Source organism: Carcharhinus amblyrhynchos, chromosome 2, assembly GCF_965287045.1.
Source record: "Carcharhinus amblyrhynchos chromosome 2, sCarAmb.v2.hapA, whole genome shotgun sequence".
Classification (NCBI taxonomy): domain Eukaryota; kingdom Metazoa; phylum Chordata; class Chondrichthyes; order Carcharhiniformes; family Carcharhinidae; genus Carcharhinus; species Carcharhinus amblyrhynchos.
The window spans coordinates 54,269,672-54,282,692 of NC_137325.1; the positions used below are offsets into that span (position 1 = coordinate 54,269,672).

Below are 13,021 nucleotides of genomic sequence, written 5' to 3' on the forward strand. Positions count from 1 at the left end.
TCGCTCCCAAGATGCTGTCCTTGCACCCCCCCACTTGGGCTCCCTCCTCTTCCAAATAAAATGTTGTGTACTACTGCACACCGTAATACATTAAGACATTGTGTGCTACTGTCCTACACAGATTTTCAATCACTGAAACTTTCGTACATGTTTTGTCGCCTCAATTTTTCCAATGTTTTCCTTTGATTTCTCATCCTCCGTTCCACATTAAGTCTACCTCATCTAAAATTCAGTGACCCATATTCCCACCAGCAATCTTCCACTGAAGAATTCTATGTAAATGCAATGAAGTGCAATGAAGGAGCAGCATTTACAAAAGAAATGGCAATTAAGGACAGAAGGTATAAATTGTATAGACTTTGAGAAGCATTCCCAATGACCCGAGTGAAGTTCCAATTGAGGTATCTATGATAAAAGATATTGACAAAGTAGACAGAGTTGGGGCAATCTAGAACAAGAGGTCACAGTTTTATATTAAGGGATGAGGAGCAACTACTTCTCTCAAAGTGTTGTGAATCTGTGGAATTCACCACCTCAGATTATGGTGGATGCCAGGGCATTGAGTAAGTTTAAGGAAGAGACAGACTTTTAATTAGTGATGGGTTGAAGGATTATGCAGAATGGGCAACAAATTGGAGTTGAGGCCATGATAAGATCGGCCATGATCGTATTGAATGGAGGCAGGCTCAAGGGGCTGAATTGCCTACTCATGCTGCTCCCAGTCCTCATCTTCTAATCTTGATTCAATCAACAGCTGACCTTGGTTGGAGAAAAAAACTGCAGTACCAAATTTCCCATCCAGTTCCCTGGCACCAAGAGTTCCTGATCACTCTTCACCAAAAACAGCTGAAAGGCAGCCACATGGGCATCATCAGGGTCAAAGTACATTTTTAAAAGAATGCTTTTACATGTCAACATAGAAGAACTTTCTAAAATGCAGTGCAGAAGGAAAAACAGATCCTTAGTCATGCCAGGATAATGGACCAAAATATTGCTTGAAGACTCAAAGAAAAAAAAGAGAAATTTAAGGAGCAAGTTCTAAAATATCAGGACACTGCAGCTAAAGGCACTTTTAAAAATAGTGTCAGGGAGACTAGCAGGAATAGAAAACTATATATAAAAAAAAGTGTTGCAGAAGAGGGCATAATTGGAACTAGTTATAAAAGTAGAGGGAAACAAGAGCACAAGTTAATTTGAAAAGAGCTTGAATTCCATACATCAGACATAGAACCTGCATAGAATATTAAGGGTGATGGGGGCTGATTATGTAGGTAAACAAGAGTGCCTACTATGATTACATAAACTTTTGGCTTAGATGCTGTAGAACTGCTGGCATCTGTTTGCTGCAGAGCAGGAAATGAAAGAAAAAATACCATTGAAAAATGTTACTCTCTATAGCATGTGTCCAGTCAATAAATGCAGTTTTTAAACTTCAATAAGGTGGTCATAGGAAAACCAAGGTAATAGTAATGCAATTTATGGTTTAGAAATTTTGCAACACCAAGTGTCAATTCTGCAGCCTTATACTTGAAAAGCCAAAATTCACTCTCAAATTTGTAACCAAGTCCAATACAATTTCATATTTAGTAAAACACCAAACTTTTTTCACAATTGATTTGTTTCTGACAAATGGGGTGCTACAATTCCGATGGAGCAAACTTCTGATAACAACAATTGCATGGAAATGTTTAAACTTTGGAAACCAAATTTGTTTAAAGTCACTGAATCCTGAGTATTTTCTTGTATAAAGTAAAATACTGGTACTTTTCAGCGTGAATAAGTAATAAAAAAAACACTATCAACTAGTGCGCAACAATCCACAATATGCAAGTATAACGAGTGAGAAATTTCTAGCACTGGGATTCAATCTTTATTACTTCAGTGCAAGAAAAGTAAGTCTGTTCGTGTATTTCTGCAGGAATGTCAACGGCGAAAAGGAGCAGGAATATCAAGTTATATCGACTTCTACTTTGCCTCCTGAGGGAATGTTACTGGCCAAACCTGCACAACCTTCAGCCCTGAGGCATCAACATTTGCTCATATCCAATCCAGCGGTTATACTTGGTTTTAGGTGAATAAGAAAAATAAGAAGCCTTACCAACACAGTGGCGAGCATAGTTAGTATATTTAAGGGAGAACTTCGCTGACCTCCTTATAATAGCCGCCATACTTGTGTATGGGACCGCCAACCTCGACCTCCTGCGATTCCCAGCGCCAGCAGCCTATCCCTGGGTAAGCGGGCTGGAGAGTGACAGCGACGCAGCCAATGCACAGCCAGGGAACAGTGGCAGGACCTCACCAATCAGCTGTAGCCTGTACCGGGACATCCTCTGGAATGATGGCTGGGAAGAGTGCAGCAGGTTCGCCAGGACGCTGCAGAAAATCTGCTCTCTGCTTCCAAAAAAAGCTGCTTGGCATTTGCTTACAGCTCTGGGATTTTTGCAGATGCAAACGAGAAATTGTTCGACAACGAGAGATTTTTTTTGTTGACCCATATTACTTTGTTGATTCGTATTCCGAATTATAATAATGCATCTTAACCCCCGCCACCCTCTCCCCGAGATTACAATGTGTGGCTTGGCCACGACTCAAGTGCCGCAAGAATTGTAGTAAATCATTCGCATATTTAACTTTCATTGCTGCTTCTTTCAGTCTGATGTGTTGCACAGCAGGTCTCATTCCACTCAGGTTGTCTGCTTCCATTAGTTCAAGCATGCATTACTCAGAGTCGTATTCATGTCCTGTAAAATCTGCAGTTCTTCCTTAATATTGTTTACAACCAAATCAACCCCAGATGCTACTATTCCAGGCTTTCTTTTATGGCATTTTTTTCCGACTACTAACAGCAAAAACGTAATTTCTAGAAGCAGAGGATGCCTCCTATCAAATGAAACTTGCACCTTTTATAGGTGCTTATAAGTAGGATGGACCTATCATTTATTATTTAATGCACCAGAGGCCACATACGTAGGCTACCTATTAATTTCTCCCGTCGTATTTTAGAAGCAGTAAATGCCACATTACTAACAGACTAAAATTAATATATTTTATAGAATCCCTACAGTGCAGAAGGGGGCCATTCAACCCATCAAACATGCATTGCTTCTCTGACAGACCACAACCCTCTCTATTCCCGTAACTCCATGTATTTACATAATATTTAGAACAGGCCATTTGTCCCAATAGTCTTTGCTGCCATTTATGCTCCACTCAAGTCTCCTCCAATTCTTCCTCATTTAAACTTGTTAGTGTATTATTTTACTCATAGAACAAGTATAGCACAGAAGGAGGCTATTAGCCCATTTAAAAATATATAATTCAAAGGATGTGGGCATCCCTGGCTACAGCAACATTTATTGCCCATTCCTAATTTCTTTGAGAAGGTGGCAGTGATCTGCCTTCTTGAACTGCTGCAGTCCATGTGGTGTAGTACACCCAATGTTTTATGGGTGGGGGTGCGCAGTGGGGAGTGCACTTCCAGGATTTTAACCCTTTGACTGTGAAAGATTCACAATATATTTCCAAGTCTGTATGATGAACCTCCAGGTCGTTGTACTCCCATCTGTCTTCTGCCCTTGCTGCATCTTGTAGATGGTACACAGTGCTGCCACTGTTCATCCAGTGGGGGAGGAGTGAATATTTGTGAATGGGATGCTAATCAACTAGGCTGCTTTGTGCTGGTTTGATATCAAGTTCGTGAGTGTTGTTGGAGTTGCAATCATCCAGGCAAGTGGAGGGTTTTCTATCACACGCCCAATTTCTGCCTTAGAGTTGGTGGACAGGCTTTGGGGAGGCAGGTGGTGAGTTAATCACCGCAAGATTCCGAGTCTCTAACCTGTTCTTGTAGCTTTATATGGCTAGTCCAGTTCAGTTTCTAGTTAATGCCCAGGCCTGCTCTCATCAAAGTGATCCAGTGAGTCCCATCCCCCCTCTCTAATCCATAGCCTTGCAAGTTTAGTTCTTTTTATTTATTTGTTTCTTCCTCGTGTTTGATGAGCTTTCCTTTAATTGCATCTATGTTATTTTCCTCAAAGACTTCTTGAGTGAGTTCATTCTAAACACCCCTACATAATTTAAGTAATACAGATTGAGAACACAATGAGGCAGTCCAAAGTGTTTGCACTTATTTTTAATGGCTTATAACTAAACTTCTGATAGTTTTGTGGGAGATTGACCTCATAGGGAGCCCATTTTAGCTGCCCCTTGTAATTGAGACCATAGGCACTCAGAAAACAGAAAGCTGTCCTTCAATTACATCACATTTCACTTTGATGTTCAAGCAACTTAGTCTGATCTTGGAATTAATAATTCTCAATTATTAAGCAATGGAAATATTCTAAAAGGCAAAAGTAGGCTCCTAGCCATCTAATGGTGCATTTGCTTTTGACATTCCTTTTAAAACAGAGCTTCCTTTATGCTACAGCCATTTCAGATAATTAATTTTGTCTGTTTTTCTCAGACAGCTGACCCATGTATATCAGTGTTTTCAAAGAAGGATGGTCCAGCCGCCAAACACACTTTGATCTAATCAGGCAGTGGCACTAACAATAAAGGCTGTCTCTTGCTGATTGAAACTCGATATCTTTGGATTCCTCATGTATTGACTGTCCTATCATAGAAACAAATCCATTATTTTTCAGTCAGCAGCTAGCTGAAGCCAGTTTTCACATTGAATCAATTTATTTGAAGTTGTATAAAAACATAATGTTGAAATGTTTTCAATCTAATAGAGGATGCAAACTCTGCTTGTGGTACTCCAAGAATATTCTTTACATCACTGATTGGCTGCATAATTGCAACTGATTACAGCAGTACACCTGAGTGCACTAGGAGGTTCCTAGTGTTTGATCTTGCCAAGTTACACCTAAACTTTCTGGAACACTTCCCTACATTTTTGAGACATGATAAAAGCACTTCACAGATATCTTTCTTCCGCCCTTCCATGGGATCATCAAATAAACCATCAATACTGGACGCCAACAATGGCAATAAGAGAAACCTAGATTTAGAAAGGCAGAAACTTCCTTAACTTATTTAAGGATGTTAATACAGAGTACTTAATTTTGTTACAATGAATTTGGATTATCACGAACATTTTGACAGTCATATTAACACAACTCTCAGTTAAGCTAAAAGCCAAAAATATCAAATAGGATACTCACAGGATTTGCAGAGATGTTGAATAGAATCTTGCAGATGTCTGTATTTAGATTCATGATGACTTTAATCCAAATAATGATTTAATTGTCGCAACTAAATTCAAGCTTACTTGTCATTTTTATGCATGGTAGTTAAATAGGTCAGTAGTGGAGTCAGACAATGCAGCTGAAACTTTATGGAAATGTTTAAATCTATCTCTTCTGAGAATACCTGCCACTCATCTGACACTGACTTACCTTCAAGTGGCTGTTTCCAATCCACTTTGGCTAAATCACATCACAAGTGAGTAAAATTACCCAATTGAGAACTTATTTTCCAAGTCAATCCTTGTTTTTTTTATAATGACCCCAAATTTAACTGAATTATGATCACTTCCACCAAAGCCCTCCCAAATGATATCCCTTCCCCCAATTTCATTCACTAAAACTAAGCCCAGAACCTCTCTCATTTAACTTGATACATGCTGGCTAAAAGAGTTCTGAATGCAATTCTGCTCCCTCTGTGCCTTTCACACTAATTCTATTCCAGTCAATATTAGGGGAATGGTAATCCCCACATTTACTGTCCTATTGTTTTTGTCATAAGGCTACGCCCCTATTTTTTGAAAATATGATTTGTCAACTTTCAACTGACTGGACAATTTGCAACAAACTCTTTAAAAATGCAAGGTCACTTTCTAAGATACTGGTGAAAAAAAATCACTCTCAGGGAGTGCGAAGAGAGACATTTCCTATAATTCAGAGATCCATCAAAATCCATCACCATCCAAGAAACATTAAAAATGCATTGCGCTGGACATTGAAACAATAGCTGCTGTTTTGGTTATTGCTATCTGTGGTGTGTACAATTTGATATTATTAAGCAGTGTTGTAGAAGTTACCAAGAAGTCTTTACTAATATTAATGAACTATGTACATATTTACAGTAGAGGGTACAGGTGTGAAGAGGACTCCATGACATGTCCTTATATGTTGTGACCTAGCTCTATAATTTTTCCCTAAACTTTAGTTCAGGTGCCATCTTACATCACCATTGGACAGCACTCTACTCAGTTCCAGGTTAACCTTTAAGGTAGCAAATCCTTCTACCACATCACAGACAGACCCACCCAAAATCCTTTGGAAATACACAATGCGTGAACTATTTCAGGGCAAATCTACCAGCCACTGAAGAGTGATTGCAAGAAAGTTTTCAGCAGAAGAGACAAGCTAAAACAGTTCTCTTTGTCTCTCTCTTATGTAATAAGTGTATTACCTGGTTTGGATGCCAAATTTATTAGAAATCTACCAGCAAACTGAGATCCCATAACAACTGCAATATTTTCTACATCTGACCACACTCACAAACCCAGCTAATCCAAATTGGCCACAATGTTTACAGATCTACACTTCAAGTACAATCAAATGTCTCTTAAGGGCATAAGGGTGCATCAATTGACATGGATGATTCATAGAGTGTGTTTGTGGAAGGAGCATGGTAAGAGGTTATAAGGCCTGGAGGGATATTTCATGTTTTTAAAATTTTTGGATGCAGTACCAGAGTCCTGAAGCATGCTGTTGAAGCTTTTTGCTTTGCTCTCATCTGGACAGAATCACAGAATAGCAAATCTCAAAGGGAACAACAATTTATAATGCAAGAGGAGAAGATGCATTGCCACATGGAATGATCCAAGGAATTGGTGTCCCCTAAATCTTTGTTTAGTTGAAAAAAGCACAATACTTGGACAAGGTCTTTCTGTTTGCAGAAGATAGGTCCCAGTGTGTGAACATATGTAGCTGCTAACATGTATAAGTGACTCATACACAGACCCGACTGAGAATCTTAAAATGGTCAACAGCGTATTTACACTAACTGACAAAACAAAACTTGGGCAATATACCGGGCCTTAAAGTAATAAAATGGTGTGGTAATGCTGGACAAGCAAAGTAGCGTGAAAAATGTCAAAGCTCAAGAGCAGAGCAGTGAATTGTGTAAAAATAAGTGAGTCAGAACAGAGCGACTAACAAACGTAATATGGGATTAATGACTAAGGTGATATTAGGGAATTTTGTCATTCGGTCAAAGCTCAAGGCATGATATTTGAATACACAAAGTATTCACAGCAAATGAAATGAATTAATAGCACTTACGGTAATTAACAGGTTTGATCCAAGAGCCATTGCATAAATATGGTCTCAGTGACATAGATTAGGAACCAAATATCCCAGGATACCTAACTTTTAAGTTGTGCAGAATGGAAAAGGGGAAGGGTAGTTCTGACAATATAGGAAGGAATAAATAAAAGCAGTACAGAGAAAGGATTCTATCACAGGAATAGAATCAGTTTGTAAGCAAAGCTAAGAAACAAGGGGCAGAAAACATTGATGGAAGTTGTTTTTAGGCTCTAGTTGTAGTGTAGGGCAGAGTATAAATCAGGAAGCTGAAAGTACATGTAGTTAGGAGCAATACAGTAATCATGGGAGATTTCCATCTCCATGGGCAAATGGAATTTGCAGTCATGAAAATGTGTACCAGAAAATTTTCTAGACCAGTATGTCAAGGAATCAGCTAGATAGTAATTATTTTGGATCTAGTATTCCACAATGGGAAAGAGTTAATTAATAATGTTATAGTAAAGGACCCTCTGGAGAAGAGTGACCATGATAGAATTTTATATTGAGCTTGAAAGTGATTTAAGTCTGAAACTGCGGTCTTACACCTACGCAAAACAAACTATGTAGGTGTGAGGATTTAGTTGGCTAAGGTTTAAAAAAAAAATCTGATGTGATGGTGGACAAGTAACTGGCATTTAAAGAATTAGGGCAGGACTTTCTACATTCCCTATAGAATATTTCACAGTAGTGGTGGGGGTGGCCCACCATGGGCCGGTACGGGATCTTCTGATCCTCCTGCTGCTGCTAATGAAGTTTCCCATTCTTTACACTCACCGCTGCCAGGAAATGTGAGGAACCCTCCTACAAGAACAGACAGAAAATTTTAGCTTTACTACAAAATTTGCAAAGCAAAATGCATTTCTTTCAGGTAGTAAACTCCACAGGAACACTGGTTCAAATGTGACTAATGAAAGAAGTTAAAGAAAGTATTAAATCAAAGGAAGAGTCAGATAATATTGTCAAAAAAGAGTAGTTAACTTGAGGATTGAGAAGGTTTTAGAGTCCAGTAAAAAAAAGGCCAAAAAATTGATAAGGTCTAAAAGCGTGAGAGTAAACATAAAAACAGATATAAAAGCAGATCGTAAATGTTTTTCTATAGGTACACATATAGCAAGAGGTAAGTGAAAGTAAGTATGGACCCATTAGCAGCAGAGCCAAGTGAAATTGTATTGGGGAATAAGGAAGATTAAGATAACTGTAATCTGTATATTACTTTTATCTATATCTATTTTTTGTGTGTGAGAGTGAGAACTAATGTGTTGGATGTTGACTTTAATTCAGGGTAAGCATGTGAGAATAAATAACCTTCTTTATTTATAACTCGCAAAAACTTCCTCCTTCATTTTTTTAATTGGGATGCATCCTCATAGTGGGTATGAAAAGTCACATCTCTTTCCACATCAAACATACTGATGGTCAGCAGAAGGGGTATATTCTGTTTGTGACAATACCTTTAGATGAAAGCAAAATGCACTTAGAATACCATTAGTGTACATTGATAGTTTCATAGTTCAAGTCGTTAAACATTAGTTATCCTCATTCACCTTGACAAATATAGTTTATGTAATTTACATCTCTAGATGAACACCCACTCTGTTCATTGGTTAGCCAAAAATAGATTTAAAAGACTTTGAAAACATATTTATAGTGTATGACTTTGACTTTGCTTTCTCCGAGTATCTGATTGGCACGGTCTCTAATGCATTGTTTGTTTGGACTGCTGTTTGACAACAGATTTTCCTTAAATATTGGATTCTAGAATCACAGGTTGACCACTACATTGCATATCACTATTAGTGACTATATTGTAATTAATATTTATTTTCCTCTTAATACTAACATTTTCTTCACTTTCATTTTATTCTCCATGAATACATTATTTTTCTCTTTTATAAATTCATTCCTCTTCCTTTTTCTTCCATAGCTGGACGGTCAGTCCACTTGTTTCTTTGTCTCATACTGCCCACTGCACAATTAACATATTTGCACAGATGTGCTTCCTGTGTGGTCAGTTAACAGTAAAACATATCCAGAGGTACCAGAAGACTTGTAGATTTGTAGCTGTCTATATTTTAAAAGTGGGAGCAGGTGGTCAAAAAATGGGCTCAGGCTGATCTGGGGCAGGGATGGCAAAGAAACATAACAAATATAAACAAGAGAGCATGCCCTCCACCCTGGAAGCCCTAGATGAACCTGCATCTAGGGTCACCATTACAGATGTCAGAGCAGCTTTCTTGAGAAGGTCAATCCACAGAAAGCGACTGGCCTGGATGGGGTACCCAGATGTGCACTCAGCTTCTGTGCAGATCAGCTGGCGGGGGTATTCACAGACGTCTTCAACGTCTCTTTGCAACAATCTGAGGTCCCTATCTGCTTCAAGATGATGATTATCATTCCAGTACCTAAGAAAAACCAAGCGGCGTCCCTTAATGACTATCGGCCGGTGGCTCTGACATCCGTCATTATGAAGTGCTTCGAAAGGTTAATCATGGCATGAATCAATTCCAGCCTCCTGACTACCTGGATCCACTACAGGTCCACAGCAGATGCCATTTCCCCGGCCTTGCACTCAACCCTGGAACACCTAGATAATAAGGGCACCTATATCTGAATCCTATTGACTACAGCTCAGCCTTCAACAGTATTATTCCCATGAAACTCATCTCCAAACTTCATGGCCTGGGCCTCGGCACCACCCACTGCTACTGGATCCTGAACTTCTTAATTCACAGACCACAATCAATAAGGATAGGCAACAACACCTCCTCCATGATCATCTTTAACACCAGTGCCCCACAAGGCTGTGTTCTCAGCCCCCTACTACCCTACTGGCCAAATTTCCCTCCAATTCGATTTTCAAGTTTGCTGACGACAGCGCCGTAGTGGGTCGGATCTCAAACAATAATGAGACAGAATACAGGAATGAGACAGAGAATCTGGTGAACTGGTGCGGCAACAATAATCTCTCCCTCAATGTCAACAAAATAAAGGAGATTGTCATCGACTTTAGGAAGCATAAAAGAGAACATGCCCCTGTCTACATCAATGGGGACAAAATAGAAAGGACCGAGAGCTTCAAGTTTTTAGGTGCCCAGATCATCAACAACCTGTCCTGCTGACAATAAAATTAAGAAAGCCCACCAATGCCTCTACTTTCTCAGAAGAACTAAGGAAATTTGGCATGTCAGCTGTGACTCTCACCAACTTTTACAGATGCACCTTAGAAAGCATTCTTTCTGGTTGTATCACAGCTTGGTATGGCTCCTGCTCTGTCCAAGATGGCAAGGAACTACAAAAGGTTGTAACTGTAGCCCAATCCATCATGCAAACCAGTCTCCCACCCATTGACGTTGTTTACACTTCCCGCTGCCTTGGCAAAGCAGCCAGCATAATTAAGGACCACACGCACTCCAAACATTTTCTCTTCCACATTCTTCTGTTAGGAAAAAGATACGAAAATCTGAGGTCATGTACCAACCGACTCAAGAACAGCTTCTTCCCTGCTATGGACTTACCTTGCATTAAGTCAATCTTTCTCTACACCCTATCTATGACTGTAACGCTACATTCTGCACTCTCTCGTTTCATTCTCTATGAACGGTATGTTTTGTTTGCATAGTGCACAAGAAACAATATTTTTCACTATGTTAATACATGTGACAAATCATATCGAATCAAATCAATAAGATGGGGAGAATATCTAGTGGGATAGAACTATTTACTTCCCAGAGCTTGACATCCAAGGTCTTCCTCCAAACAGGTATGTAAATGATTGGTATTTCCTTAGAGGCTTGATGAATTTGATTCATAAGTAGAATGTTAAGTTTATTGGAGAGACACAGCTCTGTCTCATCATTAAGATGTTGTGACTCAAAGCATGTTACAGCTTGTGGGGCATTCTGAATGATTGTTAACAAGCTCCTCATGGTAAATGATGCTATGCTCAAGGAGAACTTTAAAGTTTCTTTAAGTGGTTGTTTTGTCCTCCCCGGGAATGCTGGCTATTCGAGAACTGAGAAAACAGGTTTGACACTTTTGGCTATTTGATCACATATCCAGACCATTTAAATTGATTTTGCAGAAGTTTAACTTGATTGTTTGTGAATTGTACTTAAACGTGGACACTAGCATTTGTTTGACAGGCCTCCCACTGATTCCACAGCATGTAGCAGAGACACTACTGGTGAAATTTTCCTAGAACTCTTATGTGCAGAAGTCTCACAACACCAGGTTAAAGTCCAACAGGCTTATTTGGAATCACAAGCTTGTGGAGTGCTGCTCTTTCATCATGTTGAGTCTACACTCACCTGATAAAGGATCAATGCTCCGAAGGCTTGTGACTCCAAATAAACCTGTTACTGTGATGCTTCTTAGTGTGCCCACCCCAGTCCAACTCCATCATCTCCCCGGCACTCCAGTCCAATCCTGGTTGTTGATACACATAAGTTCTTACTGCAGTACAGGAGTGTAGTGACAATGAGGATCTGATATATATACATATATATATATATAGAGTTAACATGCAGCTGAGTACAGTATCACCCGCCCAGTGATGTAAGAGAACACATGATCTGCACTTAGGGGCCAGTCTAGTATGGGACAGAACCGTGCGTACAAACAAGCTTGGAGACAGCTTTTAGCTTGAGCCCTTTATTGCCTAAATGTAATAGTTCTTGAAGTTAATAAATACATACTTTTAACCTGCTGAAAATACAAACATTATTTACTTTAGTAAGACCTAACGAACAACATCTAACAATGTGTAACATGTGGCAGGAAATGGAAAAACCCAAAACCTTGCAAAACATTGAAAAATGAAGACCCTGCAAGGCTGATCAAAAATTTAAAGAAGCATTCTGACCTGGAGAAAAGCTCAAGATTCAGACATGCAGAGGCTAATTACAAGGCAAGCACTCCAAAGAAAGGCTCGGAAGCTGAAGGTAGAAATTTAAAATCACTCCCTACAGCAGAAGATGCTGTAGGACCTCTTGGATGTCCAACTTCAATCCTCAGAGTGCAGTCAGCAGAACAAGCGAGGTGAGCTAAACCTTTTAAATTCCAGGATAATGCAAGTGCTGAGAGACTTTTAAATAGTTCAGTGGTCAGAAATTGCCATTTAAAAACATTATTGGAAAAAACAGATTCAAGTCAATTCCCACAAACATCTGGTTTCTTTCTGAAAAGGAAAAAATAATTTACTTGAAAGAATTGTGACAAAAGAGTGTGCTTTAAAGGCCAAAGGCCAGAATTCAATACTTTCACAATCTTAAACAATAGTGTTGGAGTGGAGTGGTCTGTAGCTTCTCAATCCAAACAGCCATTGTGATTTTTAAAGTTTGGGTGGAAGCATCATTGTAACAGAAATGCTCCAATTACCAGAAAGTGCAGTTAACCCTTTGTCTTCAAACGGATAGCAGTGCAATCTTAAATTTCAGTAACTTCTTAAAGCTGATCATACTCTCTAGATTTTTTTACCCTTGGATCAGAAATCACTCTACCAAACCATTTTGGATTTATCCAAAGACCAGATCAGTCACATAATTGGGGACTTTGGAGAAAAAAAATTAAGATATATAATTGCTTCAGGTCTGAATAAAAAAAACAAAAACCCATTAGTGGGTGAAATTAATAAATGAATTATCTGCTGGAATTTGAAGTAGTAATAATTTGGTAGCAATAATGGAAAGGCAGATTCTCATTTGAATGGG

General features: G+C 39.1%; 1 protein-coding gene across 2 annotated transcripts in view; it reads right to left on the reverse strand.

Moving 5' to 3' along the window:
- The window catches only part of hibadhb (3-hydroxyisobutyrate dehydrogenase b), a 142,393-nt gene extending 140,168 nt beyond the window's left edge, over nucleotides 1-2,225 (reverse strand). For both annotated transcript variants that reach the window (XR_013888859.1, XM_080205867.1), the window contains exon 1: nucleotides 2,099-2,225. Coding sequence is in view for 1 of the 2 variants with exons in the window: in XM_080205867.1 (XP_080061993.1) it covers nucleotides 2,099-2,168 (70 nt within the window). In the remaining variant the exon portion in view is untranslated. The remainder of the gene's footprint in view (nucleotides 1-2,098) is intronic.
- Nucleotides 2,226-13,021: the final 10,796 nt, after the last annotated feature.